Here is a 26,626-nt window from a genome sequence, read left to right as displayed (position 1 = left end):
ACCTCCCTGAGCAAGAGTCATACGACGCTGGGCTGAGACTGAGCAGCACAGCTCCTGATGTGCCTTAAAACTGGCACAGAGAGTGGGTGTGAGGCTACTGGGGTCCTTTTGCAGCTAGTGGAGCTCTAGTTTGAAGACGATTTTGTACTTCACACCCTGTCAGATCATTGAGGGAGTTTAAGCTGGAAATCAGAGCATCAGCACTCACACCATGGTGTGCCACCCCGAGAAAACCATGGGTGAATTTCTGGCCTGTGGTGTATTTTCCCTGAGTGTTAATGCTGACAGGGGATCTGGTAACAAGTGTTCATCTGACCGTGCAAAATGGTGAAAGGAGCCCAGGGTCACTCTTATTCTGGGTATGAGCCCTAGGAGTTTGTTGAAAGCTAATTAGATACATTGATTTATGAACCACACAAAGGTACTGCATCAATTAACTAAGTCAATTTCTAAATTGCTCTTTCAGCTGTTAGCTTTTTCTTGGCTGGGGAATGTTTACCAGCTCTGAATGACCCCCGTGGTCACAGAATTCCCATCAAAAGGAGCTGAGCAGGGATTTTTCTACACTGGGGTTTCACTGAAGTCAGGGCAGCACCTGGGGAAGTCCTTTGAATGTTGTTTAGGAGTGACACGGGGGTAAGGTACTTGAGTCCTGGGTTTATTAGGCTGAGTAAAGCCTGGTGAAACAATTTGGGGTGTGTGAGGAAGGTGCAATTTATGACCACAAATGCCACCTTCCCAGATGGCTTCAAAGCTCTGCCATATAGCCTGGGCTTGCAGGAGGAACGTCCTAAAAGCCAAGTGAGGTGGAATTTTTCTGCCTCCTGTTTGTTTAATGCATATTTTTGTGGCCAGTAGGTGGCTTTCTACCCTTTTGTTTATGCTGTCCCTATCTCGAGCAAGCACTGGGGCTGGAAATGGCCTGAAAAGAGTCTGAGGCATAATTATATTAATTTAATCTCTTGGATTACCTGAACAAAGAGAGTTCCAAGTTAGCAAAGAGCAGAGTGAATATTGAGAAGATAGTAATGTTCATTTTATGGCTTCTTAAATTGTCCTCAACAGCGAATAATCTTATCAACAACAGCCAAATAATCTTATCTAACAACAACCAAATAATCTTATCTAGCAAATTATGATGGCTGTGCCTAGGGATATAGTGAACACAGGCAGCTGCCACCATGCAGCCCTGCTCATGTGCCCCAAATGTTCATTCCAGTAGCTCCTGGGTTAAAAAACAAAAACCAAAACCAACTTTTAAAAAAGTCTGTGCCTTACCAAAAGAAGCCAAAGGCAGCAGGTCCCTTGCAGTCACTATGTTGTAATAGAAGGATCTGGAGGAGCTGGAACATGTCCAGAGAAGGACCACGAGGATGAGCAGAGGGCTGGAGCTCCTCTGCTATGAGGACAGACTGAGAGAGTTGGGGTTGTTCAGTCTGGAGAAGAGAAGGCTCCAAGGAGACCTTCTTATGGCCTTCCAAGTATCTGAAGAGGGCTACAAGAAAGCTGGGGAAGGACTTTTTAGGGTGCCAGGGAGTGATAGGACTGGGGGGAATGGAGCGAAACTAGAACTGGGGAGATTCAGATTGGATGTTAGGAAGGAGTTCTTCCCCATGAGGGTGGTGAGAGACTGGCACAGGTTGCCCAGGGAGGTGGTGGAAGCCTCATCCCTGGAGGTTTTTAAGGCCAGGCTGGATGTGGCTGTGAGCAACCTGCTGTGGTGTGAGGTGTCCCTGCCCATGGCAGGGGGGTTGGATCTGGATGATCCTGGAGGTCCCTTCCAACCCTGACAATTCTGTGATTCTAAGTTGAGGCACTTCTGGATGTAGGCTAGGTGTGAATTAAAGGAACTGGAGGGTGCAGGTTTGATTCCCAGCACTCTGAAGAGTGCTGTCTGCCTGTGACATCCCAGCCTGGGGATGACCATGCAGAGTTCCACAGCCTTGTGTCCTGCTGGGGGCTGGAACAGAACTGATTCTCTTCAGTGCTCAGGGCCAGCACTTCCTGAAGTTCAGAGCATGCTTGCACAGACAGGGCCTGCTTCTAGCAGTGAGAATGCTGATGGGGAGAGTTAGTATCAAGGGCTGGGGTGCAGGCCAAGGTCACCTGAGTACCATGTTGGGGTGCAGCAAGTCAGAGGTGGCATGTGCAGGGAAGGGCAGACAGGACAGGTGACCCTAAACTTCTCAACAATGGGACTCCAGCCTGTATCTGTCAGTATAAAGCCCAGGTCAAGCCTCTTCTTTCATCCTGTCCCCATAAAGGAGGTTCTTCAGCCCTCTGATCATCCTTGTGGCCTCCTCTGCACCCTCTCCAGCAGTTCCATATCCTCCTTGTGGTGGTGGCACCAGAACTGGATGCAGTGCCGCAGGTGGGGACTCGCAAGAGCAGAGCAGAGGGGCAGAATCCTCCCTTGCCCTGCTGGCCACACTTCTGATACAGCCCAGGACACAGCTGGCCTCCTGGGCTGCAAGCACAGTCCCACAGCAGCCAAAGAATCTTCTGGATGGTGCCCTGGAGCATGAAGTTCTGCCAGCCTGCCACAGCTGTGCTCAGGAGGACTCTGTGAGTTCAGTCCATGGCAGCTGTGGTAAGTTTGGGCTCCTGACATGTCACAGATAAGGAACTGCTCCTTGCTGACGCCTTTTGGGCTTTTTTATCTCTCTTGAGTTTTTATTCCTGCCCCCCATCACCTCCTTTTCTGTTGGTTTGGGGTTACTGGAACATTTTTATAGAGCCAAATAATTGTGCTGGGTGCAGTGCAGGGCAGGATGCCTGCTCCCTACCGCAGCTTCCGAAGCAGCGTCCCGTGGCTGATCCTCCTCCTGCAAGCTGCCTTCATCCTCCTCTTTTACTTCTTCATCTCAGATGGTGCAGGATACATGCCCACCATTGCCTATGCAGGTAAGGTCAGCAGCCTGGCTCTGAAGGGGTTCATGGCTGCTCTTGCAGTGTGGTGGAGCTGGGGCTCAGCAGCTCTGTGTGTGTCTTAGTGAGGAGTGGAATGGTTTCGTTGCCCTCTGAGACCCCTGCCTCCCAGGGCTGCTGTGCAGTCACCTTTTAAAGCTCTTAAGGGACACTAAACTGTGCTGTTGCTCTCTTTGCTGCTGCTTGTTTATGGGGATCTTGGCTCCCAGGAAGGTAGAGCTGAGGGCAGGCACCTCTGTGAGGTCTTGGCATGGCTTTGTGCTGCAGAGGAACAATCCAGGCTGGCCCTGGTTTCCATCTGAATGCTTGCTGGAAATTCATGGAGTGAATGCAATGGAATGAAGGGCTGGGATATATCCTGGAGATGGATTTTGTGCATGGATCAGCAGATTGTGCTCTGGCCATAGTATGTAAGGTGCACAAACAGGAGCTGATTGATCCTTGGGACCTTCTTGTGTTACCCTCCCTGGTTTACAGCTCAACAAATGAGATCTGCTTAAAAGCAGTTTGATGTTTTGCTGTAGGTAAAGGTTGGCACAACCCCATGGGGTTATGACTGTGGGCATGGCCCAGGGAACACTTCCAGGTGTCCAAATCCAAGAGCTTGTATCTTGGACAGCCTCTACCCTTCATGCAGTAGTGTCTGAATGTTTCTCAGCTGGGGCTTTTGCATTGCATTTTTGACCAGAAATTCCCTCTGCATAAATAACTTCCCCATAAATAACCTCACCACCCACTTGGTCTTTTCTGTCATGCAGCTTTTCAAGATGTAAACCACATGCTGGTGTTTGGATTTGGCTTTTTCTTCCTGTTTCTCAGAAGATATGGATTTAGCAGCATTGGATTCAACCTCCTGATCCTTGTACTTGGTGTCCAGTGCTCTGTGCTGATAGAAGATTTGTTGATTTTCCTTCTTCAAATGGAAAGGCTATATGGTCTGGAAAGGTAATTAATTCTTGGTGGGGTTGGAACAATCTAGAACTGCTGATTGCTTGTATGGAGGAGAATGCCTTGTTCTGTGGGCCTGGTTGTGAATCAGCATTGTCCTGTTTGCAGCTATTTCAAGAGGTTCTGGGGAAGGGGGGGTGAGTACATTTTATTGGCCCTAGCATGGTCTATTTTTCCTTCCCTGCAGAATAATAAAGGCTGTTGTGAGCATGACTGCTGTGGTCATCTCCACTGGAGCTGTTCTTGGGAAGGCTAATCCTGTGCAGTTGATTCTGATGACAGTTGTGGAGATCATAGTTTTCCATGTGAGCAGAGGGATGAACCATGTGTTCCTGCAGGTACTGTGGTGTGATTCCCAGGCATGGGGGTGGGGAATGTCACTTGGACTTTGGAACGTTGCCTTTTGCTGCTGTGTTGGTGCTGTGCTGACAGGAACATCCCAGGGAGTGGTTGAATCTTCATCCCTGGAGGCATTTAAAAGCCATGTAGGCATTGTGCTGAGGGAGATGGTTTAGCAGTGGACTTGGTAGTGTTGGACTGGATGATCTCAAAGGTCTTTTTCCAGCCTAAACAACTCTGATTCCAGCAATGTTTTATCTCCTCTGACTTAGTGTATGGCTGTGCTTTTGTTAAGAGATGAAGCCTGACCTGCAGGACATGGGACTCCAAACCCTGCATACTCTGTGTCTAGATCTGTCTCTTGGCCTTGAAGGAGGAGCTGATCTGATGGATTTGGGATGTAGAGCATTTGGCATTGCCCCTGTCCTGACCATCCCCAGCTCATGGATGAAAGTCTTGACCTGTGCTAAGGCACTAAATGCCTTTAAACTTCACCTCCTCCTCATGTCAGTTGGGTCTGGATGATTCCCAGTGTGAATGGCAGCCCAGCCCAGCCAGCCTGGACAGCAGAGTCAGACCTGCATTTAATGTGCAGTGTAAACATGCCCCAAGCTCTTTGTGCATGGATTGGGTCTTTGTGAGCTGCTCTGAATTCAGTGAAGCTAATCCCCAGTGAGTAACTCATGCATAAGCTGAGGGGCTGTGACAGTAACTTGCCTAGAGGGAGGTTACCTGAGCAGCTAGATCAGGGATTGCATCAAAGGCCTCCTGTGGCCTGAAATAAACCACAAATTTGATTGTTCTGTTGATACAGCTTCCAGACAACATCACCATGAGGCATGTTCACCTCTTTGGAGCCTACTTTGGCCTGGCAGTCTCCTCACGTTTCTCTGAGCCATCACCAAGGTCTGAGAAGAGCAGGAGGACCCCAAAGTCAGATTTATTTTCCATGCTGGGTAAGGCATTTGCTTGAACATCTCAGCTGGAAGGAGGAGGGGTTGCAGTGAGAGCATAAGGAAGGTTTTTGGGGGCTGGCCACAGCACACTGAAGCTTTTGCAACCAAAATGTAGGTCTGAATGCAGCCAAGCACAGCAAACTGCTGCTGCTGTGCTGACACTGGGTTGATGTCTCTCAGCAAGTTCCCTGCCAGCCATGGAAGCTGCTGCTGCAGCTGCTGGGCCTTGGTTTGTTTACTTTCAGTCTCAGCACAGAGGCTGTGCCAGGTTAACTGCCCCCTCTCCCAGCCAAGCTGCCCTCTTTGGGCTTGGGTAGGAGTTTTGGTGAGGGACCTGCACACCAGAGCTGAGGTCACAGCTTCTATTTCAGTACTGCTTGCACTTCCCAGCTAGGGCCAAGGCTCAGTTTTGTTTTGCAAGGTGCTGTGCAGAGATATAAAAGGGCAGTCCCTGCCTAGTCACAGTAAAGGGCAAGATAAAAGCCTGGTGAAGGCTGGGGAGTGTGATACAGGCAGGCCCAGGAGGAAGGATCTGAGCAGTGCAAGGCTGAGTGTATGGGAGTCTCATTCTTTTCCTTAAAGAAACCATTTTTGGGGGGTTTATTATCATGACTCCTTCTAACCCCTGCACCAGAATGCAGCCTGGAGCCCTCCAGAGCCAGCTGGTGATGGAGTCACTGTGGTTTAGAGCAGACAATGGCAGTTGCTTGTCTTTGTCTCCCAGGTACTCTCTTCCTGTGGGTGTTCTGGCCAAGCTTCAATTTCGTGCTGGATGTGGATGGCAGGAGCAGAACCATCTCCAACACCTACTTTGCCCTGGCAGCCAGTGCTGTGGCTGCCTTTGTGCTGTCTGCTCTGACCACAAAGGATGGGAAGTTCCAGATGGTAAGGCATGGGAGGAAGGCATTGCCTGGGGGAGAGGCTTTGCTGGTACTCTCAGTAATGCTGGGAAGTGAAAACAAGTGTGCCCAGCAGGTCTAGGAAGGTTCTCCTCCTGCTCTACTCTGCCCTGCTGAGACCACACCTGGAATTCTGTGTCCAGTTTTGGGCTTCCCAATTTAAGAGAGAAAAAGATCAGCCTCAGAGAGTCTAGTGGAGGCTACAAGGATGATGAAGGGACTGGAACAGCTCTGCTGTGAAGAAAAACTGAGAGCCCTGGGGCTGTTCAGTCTGGAGAAGAGAAGGCTGAGAGGGATCTGATCAATGTCTATCAATATCTGAGGGGTGGGTGTCAGGATGGAGGTGCCAGGATCTGTTGGGTGGTGCCCAGTGACAGGACAAGGAACCACAGGTACAAGCTGGAGCTCAGGAGGTTCCACCTTAACATGAGGAGAAACTCATTTGGTGTGAGGGTGCAGAGCCCTGGAGCAGGCTGCCCAGAGAAGTTGTGGAGTCTCCTTCTCTGGGGCCTTTCCAAACCCACCTGGATGTGTCCCTGGGTGACCCTGCCCTGGCAGGTGGTTGGATTAGATCTCTGGAGGTCCCTTCCAACCCCTGCCATTCTGCGATTCTATGACCATTAACCTCCTGAGCAGAACACTGAAGCTCTAACTAATCTCAGATCATGCTTTGCAGTTTTCAGAGGCCCAAAGCCACCCTACAGAGATCCCAGTTGTGAGAGAATGATGAGATCTGGGAAACTGGGGTGCTGGAAGTGCTGTCTGAGCTTTCACCTCATGTTTTTGTTGGTTTCTTTTGCAGAGCCACATCCAGAGTGCAGTGCTGGCTGGTGGGGTCGCTGTGGGTTACACAGCTCACAGGATTGAGTACCCTTGGATTGCAATGATCCTGGGTCTGCTTGCCAGTCTGATAACCATCCTGGGGTCCTACTGCTTGCAGGTAATGCTCAATCTTGACATGGATCTTTGGATGGTTTGTAGAAGTCAAACTGCAAGGTCCTGCATCTGGGTTGGGCCAGTCCCAGGCACAGATCCAGGCTGGGTGCAAAGTGGGTTGAGAGCAGCTCTGAAGAAAGAGACCTGGGGGTGTTGGTTGCTGAGGAGCTCCCCAGGAGCCAGCAGTGCCCTCCTGCAGCCCAGCAGGCAGCTGTGTGCTGGGCTGCAGCCAGAGAAGTGTGAGCAGAGGGCAAGAGAGGGCTGTGAGGCCAGGCTGAGGGAGCTGGGGGGGTGCCTGGAGAGGAAAAGGCTCCAGGGGGACCTTAGAGCTGCCTGCCAGTACCTGAAGGGATCCTGCAGGAAGGCTGCAGAGGGAGTTTTCATCAGGGTGTCTGAGACAGGCCAAGGGGGAATGGTTTGAAGCTGAGGCAGAGCAGGGTTGGACTGGGGCTGAGGAAGTAGGAGGGTGGTGAGACTCTGGCACAGGCTGCCCAGGGAGGCTGTGGGTGTCTCCTGCCTGGGGGTGTTCAAGGCCAGGCTGGATATGGCCTTGAGCAGCTGAGTGTAGCTGAGAGGTGTCCATGGGCATAGTGGGGAGGTTGGAGGAGATGATCCCTTTGGTCCCTTCCAACCTGAGCCATTCTGTCATTCTGTGATTTTATGATTCTGGAAACCTTCTTCCCAGAGATGCTTGAATCCTGCTCTCAAGATCCATGACACCTCTGGAGTTCATTTCACTTTTGGCTTGCCTGCTGTGCTTGGAGGCCTTGCTCAGGTCATTCTCTTAGTGGTCCAAAACTGGGACAATTTACCAAGGTACAGAAATTCCTGCTGTTAAGTTTAACTAATTGTTATTGTAGTCTGCCTTGAGAAGAGTTCTACCACAGAAGGACTCAGTATCAGCACAGAGAAATCATTTTAAATCAGAGAATCTAAGGTGAAGTCCAAACAAGTCAGTAAGAGACTTTTCAGAGTTGGGCAGATTTGGGATCAAAATGTTAATATCAACCTTTTGGTGCTGTTCTCTGTCTGTATTTTTGGTTGCTATTAAATGCAGCAGACACAGGAGATGAAGGCTGGGGAATGGGCATCCCTCCAGGACTGAGTCTGGCTTTTGGGCAGCTTTGTAGGCTAATGCAGGGGGGCAACAATCAGCATTTCTCTTCAGGTGAGCCTTTAAGTCTGAGTCAGGGGCAAGACTGAAGCCAGTGTGGACTCTGAACTGGAAAATATCCTTGGGGAGAGATCCAAGAGCTGCAGGGCTCAGTTAAGGATATCCTCTGTTGGTGGTTGTGATCTGGGTTCTCATTTTGACATTTCCAGCTCAAGCTGTGTCACACAAGGAGTGAATCCTGCTGCAGCCTTAGGGCCTTACACTTCCAATCATGTCCTTATTGATACAAACACATTGAATGAAGCTGTGGTACCAAAGTGGTGGTTTCTAAGAGCAAACGCCTGTCTGAAGCCTGTCTTAGGCTTCTGATTGGCTCCTTTAAAACACTGAGCTGCAGCTGCAGGGAGAGTGGAGAAGAAGAGAAATTTGCTGTGAAATGCTGTGGAGATCCAGACTCATTCAGTCTTAATGCTGAGTTCAGCAGCTGAAGGAGGTGAAACCCTTCTTTTGCTTTTCAGACTGGGTAGCTTGGTCATGATTCATGTTGGAGCCTTCTGCCTGACCATCAGTGTTGCCTCAGTAACAGGTTTCCTTACAGGTCAGTATTGAAGACCAAGCCTTCAGCCCTTTATTCCTCTCCTTGGGACAGGGGCTGAGTGGGTTGTGAGGTTTAGGTTGGCCATGAGGAACCATTTCTTCCCCCGAAGGGTTGTGAACCTTGGCCCAGGCTGCCCAGGGCAGTGGTGGAGTCCCCATCCCCAAGGGGTTTCAGATCCATGGTTTGGTGGTGCTGAGGGCCATGGTTTGGTGGTGCCCTGGCAGTGCTGGGTTAAGGGCTGATGATCTTAAAGGTCTGTTCCAACCAAAACGATTCTGTGATTTATGGCTTGGTCCTGAGTTTGTGTTCTGGTCTGTGTTATGTTTAAATGTGTCACTAAGAACTCTGCAGTGCACACAGCCCTCCCCTTGCCCTGCTCTCTCTGGGCTTATTTTGGCTCTTGGTGTTTTTACAAACAGGTTCCATCTTAAACCTCAAAGTGTTTAGGACCATCCCTGTGTCCAAGTACTTTGAAGACCAGTTTTATTGGGAGGTAAGTTTCAGTGTGAAATGAACCATGTCTGAGTTAATTAGAAGGGGGATAATTCCTTTCCACAGGAAGTTTTGGCTGCCCTGTTGGAAATAGAGGAGCTTGTTCCCCCCCCAGCTGATTGAGAACCTGCATGATAGAAATGGGTGGTGGTCAGCAAGGATTCTGAGGGCTGTGGGTGGGCACAGGGTGAATCATAAATGATCATCACAGAATGGCTCAGGTTGGAAAGGACCTCAGAGGTCATAAAAGAACATTTGTCTCCACAGTTTCCCCATTTGGCTGTTGGATTTTGAATGGAAGAAACCCTGAGGATGAATTTGGACTGGAAGAACCCCTAAAGATGGATTTGGAATGGAAGAACCTCTGAGGATGGATTTGAAATGGGAGGACCCCTGAGAATGGACATAACCAAGATAAGCTTTTCCCTTTTTGTCACTAGAGCAAATGAATAGCTGGGAGGGGTTGAAAGAGCACCTGAGAGGTCAATGGACAGCCAATAAATTAGTAATCAACTGTTGGAATTATTCTTGCAACCCTAATGGCTGTAAATTTTACAGTTGCAAACTGAAACACATTTTGCTTTTCTGCTTGGATTGCTCTTAAATTCATTATTTGTAGGATATGTCCAAAAAACCCAAAAGACAACCCCAAAAGTTGGCTGCATCCATTGCTGTCAATCCAAATGCTTAGAAACTTTCAACTATTTTTATCTCCCAAGTCTGAAAGCCAAAATATGTATCTTAAAGTACAATTTTTCAAGGATTCCATGCTCATTGTTACCTAGTGAAGTGTTAAAGTGCTTGTTTTTTAAGCTAAATTAATTCTGCTAAGCAAGGATTTGATGAGTGAGCTGGAGCAGGGCCAGAGCTCTGCATCTCACCAGGCTCCTGGGAGTTACCTGACTGCTTCAAGAAAAATCTATCATGACTTGGCTTGGGCAAGCTCTTTGGAGCTTCAGAGGGTTCAAAGTGAAATCATTCAGCTTGGTGCCAGTGTCCCCAAAGTCAGTGGTGTTTGCTCACAGGTCAGATTTGGCTGCAAACCTCAGAACAGCCTGGCTGGGCCCTGACAGTCTGTACCACCAAGAGCTCAGCTGCCCAGAAGCCTCTGGCTGCCCTCGGGGTGGAGAACAGGAGAAGCTGAGGGAATAGTCTTTGATCCTAGCTGGTACCAAGGCAAAGGACTCATTTCCAGAGCCTTGGCTGAGCTTTTTTAGCCCAAAATCAGCAGGGCTGTGCTGCACACCCTGGGGAAGGTCAGGCAGAGGATCCTGTGCAAGCAAGCCCTAGTTTTTAGGTGCATTGTGAGGCACAGGGTTTCTTCTGTTTCAAATGAGTTGCCCAACTCATTTTCAACCTCTTTCCAAAATGCTTACCTAATAAAAAAAGAAGTCCAGATGTGATTTTTTTTTTATTTTTTTCAGCACACTTGCTTAAAACTGAAGTGATGAGGAGAAAAGGAATGCTGCAGGCAGGGCCTGAGCTCTTGGGTGCTCAGTGACAGGCAGCTGACCTCAATTCACTCAGCAGGGATTAAGCAAAGCAAATCTCTGCAGCTCAGGAGCTGTGGGGCAGGTTTCAAGGAATGAAATATCCCTGGTGGAAGAAGGGCAAGCTTTCATTTCCAGGGCATAAAGTAGTCAGGGGTGTGCTTGAGGTACCAGCTGCCCACTGCTGCTGGTGATACCTCTCAGCCTGGACACACTGCACAGTCCAGTTATGAAGTTGTGGAATGGCTTGGGGAGGAAGGGATCTTGAAAGCTCATCCAGTCCAAGCCCCTGTAGTCAGCAAGGACATCCCCAACTAGAGCAGGCTGCTTAGAGCCCCAGACAACCTGACCTGGAATGGTTGCACCAAGCAAGCAGATCTTCTGCCACTCAAATGGTTAATCTCTAGCAGAAGGCTTTTAAGGAACAATGTTTTACTTCCATCTCTCTTATCCTTGGTTTCTGGGGAAGCCAGCCTGGGTGAATGGAGACAGAGGATCAAAATTCTCCTTGGTAGTGACTCTCCCTGGTGTGAGGAGAGCTCTGCTCTAAGAGGTGCTTCCTTGTTCTTACAGTGGTTAGAAAATGGCCAACAGGAAGCATAATTTATACTGTGCCTCTACACCATCAGCCACAGCAACCCCAGGAGTTGTTACTCACCAGCTACTTCCTTATTGTCACTGTAGGATGAATAATCAAGGAGGGGGAAAACAGAACAAACACAACCCAAACCAGCAGAGTTTACAGTTCTAAAATGATGCAAATAATGAAAAGCCAGACACCAAGTTTTGAAATTGAAGAAATGGTTATATTGTCCAGAAACAGGAAATATTTAATAAATAGATGTTAAAAAGGGAGTTTTAAAGCATTTTCAGTGAAGTTTTGGATTGTATATGTCCTAGAAAGAGCTGGTTAAATAGATCCAATTTTCCTCTACACTATGTACTTGTAGCAAACATCCTAGCAGAGAGTGACTGCCCTCAGCACTGGCAGTGATCTGACCTTTGTCAAGAGCAGGACAACATTTGAATGGACACATTGAGAGTAAAAAACAACAACAGGATAGAACCAGGATTTTTAGTGCTGAGACTGAAGTTTTCCTTGACTTATCTTCAGACGCAATTGCTTACAAAAAATGGGGCTTACAAAACGTTGGGAGTGTGGAGTTAAAAAGCAGCACAGCCAGGATGCTCCACAGCTGTGTTCACTGCCACAGATCTTCTGTGCGGCCAAACTTGAAGACCAGGCCTCTGTGGAGAGCAGAATAAAGGTACAGGAGATCAGAGTGCAGCAGATCAAACACCTCCTGTTTTAAACACAGCAGCTTCTGGTGTCTGCAAATCCAGCTCCTGGTCCTGCAGGGAAACCTACACAGCCCAGACACCCCCTGCCTTCAGCAGCAGGGTATGCAATCCTAGAATGGCTCAGGCTGGGAGGGACCTCAGAGCTCATCTGCTCCAACCTCCTCACCATGCCCAGGGACACCTCTCAGCTACACTCAGCTGCTCAAGGCCTCATCCAGCCTGGCCTTGAACATCCCCAGAGAGGAGGCATCCACAGCCTCCCTGGGCAGCCTGTGCCAGAGCCTCACCACCCTGGTATTGAAGAACTTCCTCAGCTCCAGTCTAACCCTGCTCTGACTGAGCTTCAAACCATTCCCCCTTGTCCTGTCTCTAGACACCCTCATGAGAAGGCAGCTCTAAGGTCCCCCTGCAATCTTCTCTTCTCCATGGGAAGATGTCCTGGGCAGCATGGCACAGATGGTTTACAGGAGCCTCCCCTGATCCCTTTCTCCTGCTCAGAGCTGCTCTCAACCCACTCTGCACCCAGCCTGGATTCACACAGGTCTAGGCTTAAAAATCTTCCACAGATTACAGAAAATTTTGGGTTTTAGCATGAAAAATGAACAAAGGAGGAGAGCCTTACCCAAAAAAGATGAAGGCATTCTGGAAAAACACAGCAATTCCTGGGTACACTGCTGCTTTTTCTAACAAAAGACAAAAATCATCAGTTTCTGGAAGTCATTTTCAAGAACATCCTATGTCTGGCACTTCAGAAACGCCAAATTACACTCTCTTAGCAACCCTTCCAGCGCCTCACACCACCCTCAGCAGGAAGAATTTAAAATACCTGAAACTTTCAAAACATGGATCAGGACACATTCCATGCTGTACTTACCTTTAACAACATAACCTCCAAAGAGGATCCACATGGAAGCAATCAGAGATCCAAAAGCCATCATGAACCCAATGAACAGCCAGATCCGAGCACCTTGAGAGAGACAAAGGGATGTGCTGTGCAGACACTGGTGGCGTTCAGCACGCTTTTGGTTCAGAACTCACACCAGAGCTGTGCAGACACACACCACACATGCTGCTACAGCTCTCACAACTCCAGTCCCCAGCTCAATAGCTGGTACCACCATACCTGTTTGTCCCAGGCAGCCTTCGCTGTAACTGTCACCCCGCACCTGGCCATTGGACACTGCATTGATCCTGCAGCAGCAAAACAGGAGACAACTCAGTTAGAAAAGGCAAAGCCAGAAATGTTTGCAAAACAACAGGAGAAACTGCTCAGGAACCTGCCCCAAAAAGGATGATGGAGGGTTTGTGAAAGAGGAATGAGGCTAAAAAGTTTTTGCCCACAGACTAGTAAGACTTGGGCCTGTACTACACACGGATTTATTTTTCATTATAAACATCCATGTAAGAAAGACATCAGAAACACTCAAGATATTAACTTGATTTGTGGTTCTCAGTTACTTCACCATTGAAACATGGCATCAATTTTATGTTCTAGGAGGAAGACATGAGACTTACATGAGGAATGCAATAGTGGCTATAACCCCACAAGCATGGTAGGAGTGGTTGAAGTCTTCTACCTTAGGGTATTTTACAGCTGCATCTATGATTATCCACCAACCTGTAAAAAACTATTAGAGAAGCCAGGTTAAAACATGCAGATGAAACTTTCACACAATATATAAATTACTCAAGAAAAAGTGGTGTTAATATATAAAATAATTTTTAGCCTCCAGCCCAGAGAAAAATGAGGCCACAACTGTTTTTCTATCAACTTAATCACAGAATGGTAAGGGCTAGAAGAGTCCTCTTCAATGCAAAGTCAGGAATTTGCCTACTCCCAGGAGTTATTACATGGGTGGCAGCTGTGAAATTTAAGTTACCATGCAGATGGCAGCACCCAGCATAGATTTTGGGGTTCTCTCTGCTGCTACACGCAGGGACAAGGTATCTGTGTTCATCGTTTTGGGTTCTGCTTCCGAGCTCCTCAAGAGCCGACAGCTAAAAAGGCCAAGTTGCAGCTAAGGAAGTAGGTACCAGCACTCCAGCAGCCACGGAAGCGATCGTGTTTCGTTTCTCTCCCCAGTCCACGCACTCGGAGCACCTCAAGCTCTCCAGAAAACCTGACATTTTTCAGCCTTCTGCAGATCTGCAATAAAAATAATAGTAATTAGAAAAAGAAAAAAAGGGGACCCGTCGGACACCAAGGGCTGGCACACAGCACCGCACAGCGCGCAGACCGCCTGCCCCTGCCAGACCTTCCCTCGAAACCCCACGGCCAAGGCCGGGCCCCTTCCTGAGGCAGGCCCGAGCCGAGCAGCGGCCAGAGCCTGCCTACCGACACCCTCCCGCGAACGCACCGCCGGTCACCGACCCCAGCCCTCAGAGGGGGCCCCGCCACCCTCCCACGCCTGAGGCCGGGGACATCCGGCGGAGCTAGCAGCCATCTACCGGGATAAGGGGAATCCTCCTAGCCGAGCACCCCTGTGTCCCGCCGTACCCGGGGAGCGCTACCGGCTCCCGCCGCGCCCCTCCTTTACCTGAGGGCAGGGACCGGCGGCGAGCGCTTCACGGGCGCGCGCGCAGCAACCCCCCTTCGAGCGCCTCCAGCCAGCTGCGGAGGCGCGCGCACTGCGCATGCGCGACGCTCAGCTGATGCGCGCCCCCGCCTTTGCTGGCGGTCCCGCGCATGCGTGATGGGTGTGTGAAGAAGTGTCCCCGGTCGGGCCGCTCTGTGCATGCGCGGCGGGAGGAGGGGGGCGAGGGCGGGCGGCGCGTGTGTGCTGTGGATCCGCCCAGGCTCTGCGCATGCGCCCTGGCTGCCTGTTGCATAACGAGAGAAGGGTTCTGGAAGGTTCTGGGGTGCTGTCAGTCGCTGCTGGGTGGCGGTGGCGGGCGGTGGTTCCGAGGACTGTCTCCTGCTGGCGTTGGTATCTCGGCTTGATTTCTGCGTGGAGTGAGCCTCACCGGTCGCTATGGGGGTGACTCACGAAGCGGGGCTGTCTCCTCAGGCGTCCCCCCAGGAGCAGGACCCGTGCGCGGGCGGCGCGGCGGGCTGGAGCCAGTGAGTTTGATGGGGCAGGGGCGGGGGGACCGTGCGGGAGGCTGCTTGGAGCCACTCGTGGAGCGGAGGAGGGCTGCGGTGCGCTTGTGAGAAGCGGATTTTGCGGGGGGGGGGTGTGTGTGGCGGTGAGAGGCCCTTGATCGTCTTTAGTGCGTGCAGGGGGGCGGCTGGTGTGGGACACGCTTTATTCACGCGTGTTATTTCCTTACAGAAGTGCTCAAGTGTCTCATGGGAACCAGCCCCGAGGGTGCCCAGATGCTCCTAGCGGTAAGTGGCCGTGAGGAGCCCCAGACGCGAAATCCCTTCCCTGAGAATTCAGCCCTTTAACGGGAGGGCGGAGGGGACCGTGCGCGGTTCGTGATCGGTGCTGGACTCGCTGCTGCCCGGGCAGCTTGGGGAAGGGTGGGGGCTGCCTTGGGATCAGGATTCATCGGTTGTTTCCTCTTAGCTGTGCCCAGCATAGGGCTGGTGACCTTGGCCCTTGTTTAGAGGTGAAGTAGTGAAACTTGAGCTGTAGTAGTTATCAAGGGAGGGTGTTTCTATAAACTCGCCTAGAACTTGGCACCCTTGATCGATTTTGGCGAGGCTTTAAAATATGCTGGATGGGCTGGGTGGCTTTAAAATAAACTAGCTAGGTTGGGGTGGCTTTAAAATATGCTGGATAGGTTGGGTTGGCAATAAATAGTGAGTAGAGATTCTATGATTAAAAAGCTGCCTTGAACGGCAAAGTGGTGATGTAACTCCAGGGTTTAAGTCCTGGAGATAAGATCAGCCCTTGCACAACAGCCCGAGTTACACCCTGGAACACAGGAAACCTTTGTAGGCATGAAATGGCTGCCACTAGAGGGACGAGACAGCCATTTTCATGATGAATGTTAACCTTAATGAGTGGCACCTGCTTTACGAGTCGGGTCAAGCGAATCATTAGCTGTGTTTTACACTGAGGTGGAATGTTTTTAATAGCAGTTTGCTCCAAATGCCACTGGCATGTGCAGAGGTGTTTGCAGATTGTTATTTAATGTGATACAGTCAAGATCATAGAGTTGTCAGGGTTGGAAGGGATCTCAAGGCTCATCCAGTTCCAACCGTCCTGCTGTGGTCAGGGACACTTTCCACTAGATGAAGTTGCTCAGAGCCGCATCCAGCCTGGCTTTAAAAACTTCTGAGATGAAGCTTCCATCACCTCCTTGGGGCAACCTGTTCTAGTGTCTCACCACCCTCATGGGGAAGAACTTCTTCATGAAGCTTTGTACTTTGGCGATGGCTTATTGTTTTCTTACTGTTTTTCTTCCTATTGGAGGAAAACAGTCAAACTTCCATACAACTGCAGGAGAAAACTTCAGTTTGTACTGACCTGCTCTAAGAGGTGGCCCTGCTGCAGTAGAGGAGTTGGACTAAATGATGTTTAGAGTTCCCTTGCATTCCCTGATGTTCTGTGATAATTTATTATTTGGCATTATAGACACACAAAGCTATATTTAGATTCAGTGTAAAATACATTGAAAAACTGATTTGGAGAGAAGAAAATAGATGCTAACTCCTGTCCTTTCTACATGAGGTGTGTTCTTACCCAGCAAACAAAGGGTATTAAACTTTAACCGCCATACAAACAAATCTTCCTCCAAAATTCCACACAGAACTACTCATGGCTTAAACTGGAGCCTACATGTTTTATTTCGTGTAGATTAACTACAGGAGAGGGAATGATGAGAGCTCAATTTGTCATGCCCAAAACACGCCAATGACCTGGATGAGCATCGTTGGTGTGTTTAATTAGCCTTGAGGTTTTTGCCTCTGTGTCACAATGTTGGACTTGATGATCTTGGAGATCTCTTCCAACCTGGTCGATTCTGTGATTCTGCTCTGTATTGCTGCTGAAATGCCTTGGGGGATGTAAACGCTGAGCTTCCCTCTCCTCCCTCTCAACAGGAACAGAAACTGGGTACTGCAGAACAGCAGCCAAACCAGAGCAGGCTTCTGAGAGCAGCCGCCTGCAGAAGGCGGTGGGTCGGAAAACCGAGGCCATGACAGGCTGCATGGACGACTTAACCCTCAGCTCGCCCAAGAAGAGAGAGTCCTCTCTGAGGTCCAAGAGAAGCTGTGACAGATCATCCACCAGGTCATCCAGCAGATCCTCTTGCAGTTCACGCTCCAGTTCCAGCAGCAACTCTTCGGCTTCCTCCAGGAGCTGGAGCCGCTCCAGATCGAGGTCACGGTCGTGGGCCCGGAGGAAGGGCTCGCGGCGGTCCAGGAGGTTCTCTCGCTCCTACTCCCGCAGCCGCTCACGGTCGCGTGGCTACCCCAGGTACCGCAGCTGCTACCACGCCAGGCACTACCGCCGGTACCGCCGTTCGCCCCTGCGCTACCGCTCCCGCAGCAGGTCCTGGTCTCGGGGCAGATTGTACTACAGAAGGTCCTACTCGAGGAGCAGGTCCCGGTCCAGAGGCCGCAGATACTACGGCTTCGGGCGAACCATCTACCGTGAGGCTTACAGGAGCTGGAGGAGCAGGTCCCGAACGAGATCTCGGAGCAGGTCACCTCTCCATTTGAGTGAAAAAGGTAGGGTTCTGGGGACTTCATTGTATCAGAACCTCAAAACATACAATTGGTAGCCAACCAGCCAAATTCTCACCTTTGCTTGTGTTGTAACTGGTAACAGTGATGTGGAGGGAAGAAATCTCTATGTGGTTATAAATGTGTTAAGAAACAATTAGTTCTGGTGAGAATGGAGCACACTTGGTGCTTCCATCAGTGCACTGAGAGTCAGCCTGCATGAGCAGGTGTGTGTTGGTGTAAAGATAAGGACACAGAGCTTTTGGAGTGAGTCCTGCAGAGAGACTTTTCGTCAGGGTGTCTGGAGACAGGCCAAGAGGGAATGGTTTGAAGCTGAGGGAGAGCAGGGTTAGGCTGGAGCTGAGGAAGAAGTTCTTCAGTAGGAGGGTGGTGAGACTCTGACACAGGCTGCCCAGGGAAGCTGTGGATGCCTCCTGCCTGGGGGTGTTCAAGGCTAGGTTGGATGTGGCCTTGAGCAGCCAAGTGTAGTTGAGAAGTGTCCCTACCCATGGTGGGGGTGTTGGAAGATATCATCTACTTCAATCTAGGCTGTTCAAGGATTGTGATGTTGATTTAAAGCTAAGAGAATGACACTTACCTTCCCCTTACAGACAAGAGGGAACTCCTGGAAATTGCAAAAGCTAATGCTGCCAAAGCTCTGGGAACAGATAACATTGTCTTGCCAGCAAGCTTGAAGATCCTGCCACCTTCCAAAGAGATAAAAACTGAAAAAGCAGAGCAGGAAGATGCTGGCGAGTCAGCTGAGGTAAGTATGGGCTGGAGTATTCTCAGTGAAAAGGTAAACAAACACCTCTTGAAACTTCTTGTCTGCATGGATGTGTTGTAGTTTTTAACTGGGGACTCTGATAATGAATTCAAACCCTTGGAACAAAAACTTGAGATTTACCAGAATGCTAAAAACTACTGTAGAAATCACTGCAGCCTTTGAGCAGGCAGCACTGTGGACTCCCAGAGGTGGTCAATTCCCTTGAGTCCAAGCAAGCTTTCCATCAGTGCCAGCCTGAGAAGGAGAGGTGAATGTAGCTTGCATGGAGTTGTTCTCCTAGTAGAATGTTGCCCATTAGAGTAGTTTGATACTTCTGACTTAAACCAAGGAGTTTCCTTACCAAGCCCAGTGAATAGTGGTCGTTTTTGGTGGTGTTTTTTTTTAAGGTGAAATCTTTCTACTCTTTTTAAAACTGTTAAAAGCTTTTCATGTGCAACAAACTGTTTCCCAGAAGTTAACATTCCCAAGCACACAATGCATTTTACATACTTTATTTCTGTCTTATAGAAATCATGACTATGGTTCCAGACATGATGAAGAAAATCTGGTGGTAATTAAGGGACATTGTGGGTGATAGCTGCTGTGCAGTTAAGGGAGGGAGAAACTTGGAGCAGCTTGAAAGTGAATTTGCCTTTTTTTTTTTTTTGAGTTTGGTTTTGTTGTGTCAACCTGATTGGTGGTAAATACAAACCTGCAATAACTCTGAGATTGATCAAATGGAAGTAGACTTACTGAGAGTTGTAAGCCAAATGGTCCAGGCATCCCTTTCATAATATATGCAATATATTCCAGATGTTGAAAGAGTACAGAAGAAGAGGCCTGCATCACTTGCAGATAAGTTAACTGTCATTTTCCAAAGCTCTGCAGGATGGCTGTGCATAACTCCATGCCACCTGCTCTGCCGTGGCACTCCATGCTGTCTAATGTTTGAGTGCTTTGTCATCTGTCACTGGGGCCTGGCATCAGGTCACTTTTGAATTGGCACCAGCACATTGATAAAAATGCCAAGATGCTTTTCAAACCAAGTTCAGCATTGACCTGTTTGCATATTTGCAGTAGCTTACAGCTACTTACCAAGTAAATACCTGAAACAGCTCTACCAGACAGTTCATACTCTAGTGACTGCCTTGGGGGTGATTTGCCCTCCCACTTAAGCTGTGTGTTCTTCTCTAGCAGTCCAGAAGACTTGAAGAAGACATGGCCAAGAGTGGGATGGAGCGAGCCACCATACAGAGGAGCATTTCTTTCAGTCCTAATGTAAGTGTGACCTTCCCAGATGGCAGTCTAGCACTTCACCCATCCTTCAAATATTGCCCAGCACCAGTTGCCAGATCTTAATAACAGTACCAAGCTGGTTTGGTGATGAGGAAGATCAGTGCTTCAGCAGCAGAGCACTGTAAAGCCAACAGAGCAGTGTGTTCAGAGCAGATGTTCATTTTCCAGCACCTAGTAATGTTGAACATCTGTAATGTGGACTGAACAGTGTGGTGGAGCAGGTCCCCACCAGAACTTGCTTCAGGTGCTGTGTTTGGATGTATTTTGATAATGCAGAACTAAGAAAAAAGCAACTTCCTGAATCCTGTGTCAGTTAATTGGATGAAAACATTAACCAGCCCAGAAAGTTCCTTGAAGTTGACAGGTTTGGGTCCATGCCTTCTGACAAGTTTGGGTCTGTTCCTTCTGTTTCCAGCATTGTAAAAAGTCTTTTTTCTTCTTTCCAGAACACAATGGCAAAGCCAGTGCTGCAGAAACCAGCCAGCAATGTTGTTAAAGAACCAGCAGTTTCTGTGGCCAAAGAAGAAGACAGGAAGGGGGGAAGTCCCTATGGGCAGTGGGTTCCTGTTAAGAAGGAGGAGAAGAAAACCTTCCTAAACTTCTCACCTAAAAGTGCACCCTTCAGGGCACGTTAGTGTCGTGTCCCTGTCTGACTGCAGCCTTCTGCACCCTTCAGTAGTGAGATCTGAACTTTGATCAGGTTGAAGACGCTTTTTGTTGTTGTTAATACTGAGTATTTATTTTGAGATGTTAATTTTGGAGTCTTAGGTTTCTCTTTCAGATCTAGAGCACAGTGATCCAGGAAGCCCCAGCTGGGAGTCTTGTGTATATTTGTAAATATTTTGTATTGCTTTAATGGACTCTAGAAACTTCCAGGTGGGTAACTTTTTCTAAACAATAGTTGAGTAGCTGTTCTTTTGGACATTCACATTGTGTAATTGTTTACTTCCAGTCAATAAACTTTAGTTTTGCACTGGCTTCTCCATGTGTCAAGTGTTAGACCTGTGTTGGGTGAGGACTTGTGGCAGTGTTTATTTGCAGATTTAGCTTTCTCAGTCTTACTTTTTTGGTGGTGTTTGGAAGTGGATTTTGGCCCTGGGATCATTCTGCCCAGGCTGTGCAGAGTTGAGCCTCCAGAGTAGCTGCCCTGGGTGCCCCTCTGAAGTGGAGCCTGTGTTGGCATCTCTGTTCCTGCTGTTGGCAGCCTTGCCCCCCTCAGCAGCTGTCATCTCTGCTGAACTCAGCTTGGTGCAGGGTCTGTTCTGGTTGAGGTTGCTTTAGAGGGTTGCTCTGTAGGGCAGGGAGGAGGCTGTAGCTGCTCAGAGCTGCTGAAGTTCAGCACTAAGTGCCCTGGGCTCTCTGGCTCACCCAGAGAGGAAGGTCAGTGTGTGGTTGTGTGGGTTTGGGCAGCGTTTGGTTACATTCCTTTTGTAAAATAAATCACTAAAATAAACTGACTTTGACTGCAAGTCTGGAAGCTTCTTTTAAGAGACTTTAACTGCCAAGATGAGGCTGGCAAATGTAGTGAGGGGGGTGAGTTTTATGGCAATAACTTAATCAGATTCATTACAGTTGGAAAAAATCCTTGGAGTAGAGTCCAACTTGAACCCAGCTCCTTGATCCTGAAGTACCACATCTACACCTTCCTTGAACAGCTCCAGGGATGGTGGCTCCACCTCCCTGGGCAGCTTGTTCCCCATACTCAATCTAAGCTTCCCCATGCAGTCTCTGCCCATGGTTGAGCTTGGCCCTCTTGCTGCTGCCAGGCTGCCCCTAGGGAACTCCAGACAGCTGGGGCAGCTCCGCTTGACTAGGGTCCCACACAGCTCAAGCATTCGGTCACCTAAAGCAATGTTTCCAGGGCCTTGACGTGTCTTCAGCTACTGCAGAATGAAGACAAACTTTATTCTGAATTGAGAAGTTTATTGAGACACACAATAGCCCAAGCTGCTTACTCCAAAGTGCAAGCTCTGTACAAAGAGCCAATGACTCCCACTCCAGCAACTACTGTTAATTAGATGCCTTAACGAGCTCCACAGTGTGACACAAGTCAAAACTGCCTGTGAAACCTCTCTGCCAAGCTCTGAGTGCTGCCCACGTGCTGTGCTGAGGCGAGAGCTCAGACAGCTGTTCCCCTCTCCAGGTTCTGCTTGATCTCTGCTGTGTACTTGCCGTAGAACCTCTCTGCCTTCTTGTTGAACTTGGCGTTCCTCTCGTTGATGTAGTCGATGTCGGCGTCGTCGTTGTAGGGCCGCCGCCGGCTGTACTTCTCGCGCTTCTCGATCCTGCAACACGAACGGCAGAGGGGGAAGAGCTGCTGTGAGGGGAGCCCCTGGGCTCATAGAATCAACCAGCTTGGAAGAGACCTCACATGATCCAACCTATCACCCAGCCCTATTCCATCAACCAGACCATGGCACTAAGTACCTCATCCAGGCTCTTGAACGTCTCCAGGGACAGTGACTCCATCACCTCCCTGGGCAGCACATTCCAATGGGCAATCTCTCTGTGAAGAACTTCCTCCTAATCTCCAGCCTATACCTCCCCTGGCACAGCTTGAGACTGTGTCCCCTTGTTCTGCTGCTGGTTGTCTGGGAGAAGAGACTGACCCCCACCTGGCTACAACCTCCCTTCTGGTAGTTGTAGATAGCAATGAGGTCACTCCTGAGCCTCCTCCAGGCTAAACAACCCCAGCTCCCTCAGCCTCTCCTCATAGGGCTCATGTTCCAGGCCCCTCACCAGCCTCACTGCCCTTCTCTGGACACCTTCCAGTACCTCAACAGTGTGTCCTGGCCCTTCACTTACTGTTTCTCAAGGTCTGCCACCATTCTGTCAATCCCTTCCTTAGATGGCACGTGGGTCCCATGGAGAAGGCTGTCTGAGGTGGGGTAAAGAGCTTCACCACTGGGTAGAAGAGACAGGCAGTGGTTACACAGCAGTGCTGATGGCTTTGAGACCTCCCTGCTTGAGTCTGAGTTAACCCTTCAAGGCACTTAGAGAATGACAGATCTGTTTAGGTTGGAAGAGACCTTTAAGATCACCAAGTCCAACCTTAACCCAGCACTCCCAGGTCACCACTAAACCATGGCCCTCAGCACCACATCTCCATGGCTTTGAAACCCTTCCAGGGATGGGGACTCCACCACTGCCCTGGGCAGCCTGGGCTAGGGCTTGACAACCCTCAAAGGCCAAGCTTGGTGAGGTGAACCTCAGCAGAGACATTACGGGAGCTGGGCAGGTTGTCAGGCCATGCCCTTTAAGAGTGTGTTACAACACTACTTGATCTTACAGCATATGTAAGGACATGCAGGTGCTGAAAGAGTTAGCTGAAGTCGTCTGTCTTTGCTAAGCAAGTAGAAACAACAGAGAGGGTGTCAGACACTGAAATCCAACTCACTACTGCTCTTTGAGCCTCTCGTACTGCTCCAGGTCAGGTTTGATCTGCCGGGTCAGCCTCTGGTACTGGCGCAGCTGAGCAGCTGCATAATCTTGGAACAAAAAGGAGTGGTGTGAAGGTGAAGGTTCACTTTGTGACTGAAACGTTGATAAAGGCATTCACTGCAACACAGACAGTTGAGCCATTACCTGAAAAGCCTAAATCTGGATTTTTCCTCTTCTTTTTCCTCTCCCACCTCTCGGCATCCTCAGCGCTGATCTCCAGCAGCTTAACTCGCTCGTAGTCCTCTCCTCTGGCTGCACATTCCTAATGCAGCACACAGAGAACATTTCCATGTTCACAATGCATCAAACGTCACATCTGCAAAAACCTAGATCAGTCCTGACACCCTCTAGTGCAGGGTGTTAATTTAGATACACAACAGGAGATGGATTTGTGAGGGGGCAATGTCTGTACAAGCTGCCACAGCTGTCTGACCACCCTGCAGGCACTGGGGCAGCAGCTCAGCAGGGTTATGGGATGCTGCAGTTGTGTCTTTACCTTTTTCTTTTCCTCCACCTTCAGCTCCCACTCCAACCGAGCTTTTTTGGCTTCCCAGTTTGGAGGCAATTTAAGTCTTTTATCTTCTTCCACTACTTCTTGGTGATTCAGTTTGCGAGCTTCGTTCTAGGCACAAAGCAGTTTGTTGAACACGGCCATACAGCCACAGAAACGGGAAAATGGAACCCCCAAGGACCGTGGGGGAGAGGGTCCGTGTCCCGGGAGAGGGGGCCGGGCCACTGAGTAAAACGGGGTAAAGAAATCATCACCCCCGTGTGCCGGGTCGGGGTTAGACCGGACGGGAATCGCTGCTGCGGTGGCAGCAGTGAACTGCAGAACAACCTTCCCCGGGAGCATCGGGCCGCGGTCGGCCTGTGCCTGAGCTGGGCCGGGCCGGGCCGGGCAGGGCAGCTCCTGCCGCCCCTTCCCCTTTGCTTCCCGCGCATCAGCGGTAGTATTGGCAGAAATCAGTCCCACCTCACCCACCGCCACCACCGCCAAGGCCAGCGCCACGTACCCGCATCAAATGCAGCTCCCGGAACTTCCGCAGCCGCTCCTCTCTTTTCTGCGCCGCGGCGGCAGCCGCCGTGCCAGGCTTCGCCTCATCCTCCGAGCCCGAGGAGCCCTGAAACAACCCACAGTCAGCCACCGGCGCTGGGAAGGAATCGGGAAACCCTCCCCTTCTTCCCCGCTCGCCGCCTCACCCCGCCATCGGGATCGGGAGTGCCCAAGCTGCCCAACGACGACACAGCCGCGGCCGCCATGGCTGACGATGAACACTTCCGCTTCGGGCCCCGCGCACGTCCTGCCGGGGGCACACGGCTGCGCCTGGGCGCCCCCCAGCGGCAGGGAGGTCTGGCAGCCTTCCCGTTGCCTCGGGAGGCGGCGGCGGGGATAGGGGGTCTGCTCCGGCGTCCCCGGCGGCTACTGCAGCAGTCCTCGGCCTTTGATCCTTCTCGCCTCGGCGCCTGCCGAGCTGATCCACCTGGATCTGGAGATGCTTCAGGCTGCGCTTCCCGCTAGCGCCTGGGAGCTGGGCTTGCTGCAATGGCTTCCCTCTCACCTCGCCGTTTCCGCTGCCTGGTGTCACACCGGCCCCGGTGTCACAAAGAGCTGCCGTCAGCACGGGCACGGGCACGGGCACGGTCGCGATCCGGTGTCCTGGCGTCGGTGTCCTGCATGAACGGTTTGGGCTCTAGGGGTTGATTTCTGTGTGCCAAGCAGAAGCCAGGACGCTGCTTCGCTGTCCTCAGAGGCAGACTTGGTGCTGCTGCATCTCCCCAGCCTTACACAGCCACGCTCGAGTGTGTTGTGAGGGCTTATCGGTGATGTTGGTACACACACATACAAATCACAGGATCATTGCATAGGTTGGGTTGGAAAACACTTCTAAGGTCATCCAGTCCAACCATCAATCCAGCACCACCATCAAACCATTTCTTGAACACCTCCAGGGATGGGGACTCCACCACCTCCTTGGGCAGCCTGTTCCAATCCCTGATCACTCCTGCAGCAAAGAAATTGTTCCTCATCTCCAGCCTAACCCTCCCCTCGCACAATTTCAGGCCGTTTCCATTGCTGACACATCTGTGTGTGTGTGCAATGTCTTCATATTTATACAATAAAGACAGAAGGGCTCATAACTTTTGTTTTTCTTGGAAGAAACAATCCGGAAGGTTAAGAACTGCTGCTGGTCGATGATGGCTTTTAAATGGACCTTGTCGGCTGCAGCTCCTGGCTCTCCAGCAGAGGGAAACACAGCACAAGCGATGAGAGGTTGTGGCGCTGGCAGGCAGCCCTGGGCAAAGACAAACTATCTCTGCTCCCTTTTAACTTCACTTTCTTCTGCTGCCAAACTCTGATGCATGCTGAGTGATTAAAAATATCAAACACAGCGTTACCCAGCGAGGAGTCAAGTCAGAGGACAAAAAGAAAGGAAGAAGAAACCCAACCCTGTGAAGGCAGTGCTGGAAGACTGAGCAGACTGGGGTGGAGAATGAGAGGCAGAAGGTTTGCCCCAGCCCTGGTGACAGCATCTCAAGAGCACAGGTGTCACCTCTGCTCTGTGACACGGAGGTGGCCACAGCTCAGCTGCAGAGTGAGGCCACCAGCCCCTCAGTGCCCTTTTATTCACTCAGAAGCTGGGTGGGTTTCTGGGTTTGTGCAGCACCTTGGCCCAACTCAGTGGAGCCTCTTTGCCCTCTTGCTGCTCTAATGCAGTTAGAAAATAAGCCCAGGAGGTTTCCCTGACTTCTGTGGGTTTGCTTCTGGGTCTGATGCCAGCTCAGGAAGCTCCCAGTGCAGGTGCTGAGAGCCTGCCTGGCTCAGTGGTCCAGCTGCAAATCCCAAGATGGCCTGAAAGGGCATGAAATTCACCCAGAGCTGCCTCGTGGCAGGGAGCAGGGCCTGGTCCTGTGCAGGCTGACAGCGAGCAGAGGCAGAGCTGCTCTGGCTGTAACTTACCAGTTAATTTATTTTTAGATTAAAAAATGTTTTTATTTCTCATGCACACAGAATTGGCAGTGCCTGGCTGGGTTGGGGCTGACTCCATTGTCTTCTCCAGTTATGCCTCCCCTGCAGTGCTGAAATGAAAAATTCCAGTTACATATTGTACAGGGGCTGGGAGCTTGGAGGAACTGACTCATCTTGGTTATATTTGGCCCTTTCAAAGGGGAAGATCTTGCTCGAGGAGGGGGAACAGCAGTTTATCTCCCACCCACTCCCCTCCCCCCCCCCCCAACAAACCTGAGACTTTTATCAGGAGTCTGCAGGGTGTGTGGCTGAGGGTCCCTGCGAAGCCACCCAGGTGGCCTGAGGCTGCTGGGGCTGCTCAGGCAGTTGGGGCAGAGGGGAGAGGAGGGGGTTTTGTCCTTTCTCAGAATTATAATTGTGGCTGCAGTGTGACAGAGGCCACAGCCATGGCAGAGGCCACAGAGTGCTCCCCAGGATGTGAGCCAAGCCCCTGCAGGTAGTGAGCCCCAACCCTGGGGACATTTCCCACCCGTACATGA

At 50.4% G+C, this 26,626-nt stretch overlaps 4 protein-coding genes across 11 annotated transcripts; 2 read left to right on the top strand and 2 right to left on the bottom strand.

The window, feature by feature from the left end:
* The first annotated feature begins 2,699 nt into the window (after positions 1 to 2,699).
* LOC128977644 (RH-like protein) lies at positions 2,700 to 10,702 on the top strand. 2 transcript variants are annotated; one of them, XM_054395240.1, is made up of 10 exons: positions 2,700 to 2,904; positions 3,687 to 3,873; positions 4,064 to 4,214; positions 5,030 to 5,171; positions 5,896 to 6,056; positions 6,873 to 7,010; positions 7,692 to 7,822; positions 8,639 to 8,718; positions 9,478 to 9,506; positions 9,595 to 10,702. In XM_054395240.1, the coding sequence occupies exons 1-10, from the start codon at positions 2,772 to 2,774 to the stop codon at positions 9,661 to 9,663; spliced, it is 1,221 nt and encodes a 406-aa protein (XP_054251215.1). In that variant the 5' UTR covers positions 2,700 to 2,771; the 3' UTR covers positions 9,664 to 10,702. The 2 variants fall into 2 exon arrangements, with proteins under 2 accessions (XP_054251215.1, XP_054251214.1); XM_054395239.1 differs by adding an exon at positions 9,138 to 9,211 and having other exon boundaries at positions 9,478 to 9,645.
* Positions 10,703 to 11,286: 584 nt separating this feature from the next.
* Positions 11,287 to 14,599, bottom strand: TMEM50A (transmembrane protein 50A). 2 transcript variants are annotated; one of them, XM_054395265.1, is made up of 7 exons: positions 14,540 to 14,599; positions 14,037 to 14,148; positions 13,518 to 13,630; positions 13,126 to 13,193; positions 12,877 to 12,969; positions 12,625 to 12,685; positions 11,287 to 11,948 (listed from the first exon to the last, which is right to left on the bottom strand). In XM_054395265.1, the coding sequence occupies exons 2-7, from the start codon at positions 14,127 to 14,129 to the stop codon at positions 11,903 to 11,905; spliced, it is 474 nt and encodes a 157-aa protein (XP_054251240.1). In that variant the 5' UTR covers positions 14,130 to 14,148; positions 14,540 to 14,599; the 3' UTR covers positions 11,287 to 11,902. The 2 variants fall into 2 exon arrangements, with proteins under 2 accessions (XP_054251240.1, XP_054251241.1); XM_054395266.1 differs by lacking the exon at positions 14,540 to 14,599 and having other exon boundaries at positions 13,883 to 14,069.
* Positions 14,600 to 14,824: 225 nt separating this feature from the next.
* On the top strand, positions 14,825 to 21,140 carry RSRP1 (arginine and serine rich protein 1). 6 transcript variants are annotated; one of them, XM_054395278.1, is made up of 6 exons: positions 14,829 to 15,063; positions 15,275 to 15,330; positions 16,993 to 17,622; positions 18,228 to 18,382; positions 19,580 to 19,660; positions 20,125 to 21,140. In XM_054395278.1, the coding sequence occupies exons 1-6, from the start codon at positions 14,975 to 14,977 to the stop codon at positions 20,311 to 20,313; spliced, it is 1,200 nt and encodes a 399-aa protein (XP_054251253.1). In that variant the 5' UTR covers positions 14,829 to 14,974; the 3' UTR covers positions 20,314 to 21,140. The 6 variants fall into 6 exon arrangements, 3 of the variants coding, with proteins under 3 accessions (XP_054251254.1, XP_054251253.1, XP_054251252.1); XM_054395277.1 differs by having other exon boundaries at positions 14,830 to 15,063; positions 19,577 to 19,660; XR_008489419.1 differs by lacking the exon at positions 20,125 to 21,140 and having other exon boundaries at positions 14,825 to 15,063; positions 18,228 to 18,953; positions 19,577 to 19,614.
* Positions 21,141 to 21,592: 452 nt separating this feature from the next.
* Positions 21,593 to 24,379, bottom strand: SYF2 (SYF2 pre-mRNA splicing factor). Its single transcript, XM_054395203.1, has 7 exons — positions 24,320 to 24,379; positions 24,133 to 24,240; positions 23,616 to 23,741; positions 23,264 to 23,381; positions 23,076 to 23,166; positions 22,484 to 22,582; positions 21,593 to 21,963 (listed from the first exon to the last, which is right to left on the bottom strand). Exons 1-7 carry the CDS (start codon positions 24,377 to 24,379, stop codon positions 21,798 to 21,800), a joined length of 768 nt encoding a protein of 255 aa, XP_054251178.1. The 3' UTR covers positions 21,593 to 21,797.
* Positions 24,380 to 26,626: the final 2,247 nt, after the last annotated feature.

This window comes from Indicator indicator, chromosome 33, assembly GCF_027791375.1.
Source record: "Indicator indicator isolate 239-I01 chromosome 33, UM_Iind_1.1, whole genome shotgun sequence".
NCBI lineage: Eukaryota > Metazoa > Chordata > Aves > Piciformes > Indicatoridae > Indicator > Indicator indicator.
Note: the sequence above shows the minus strand (reverse complement) of the source record. Positions and strands in the feature narration are given on the sequence as shown.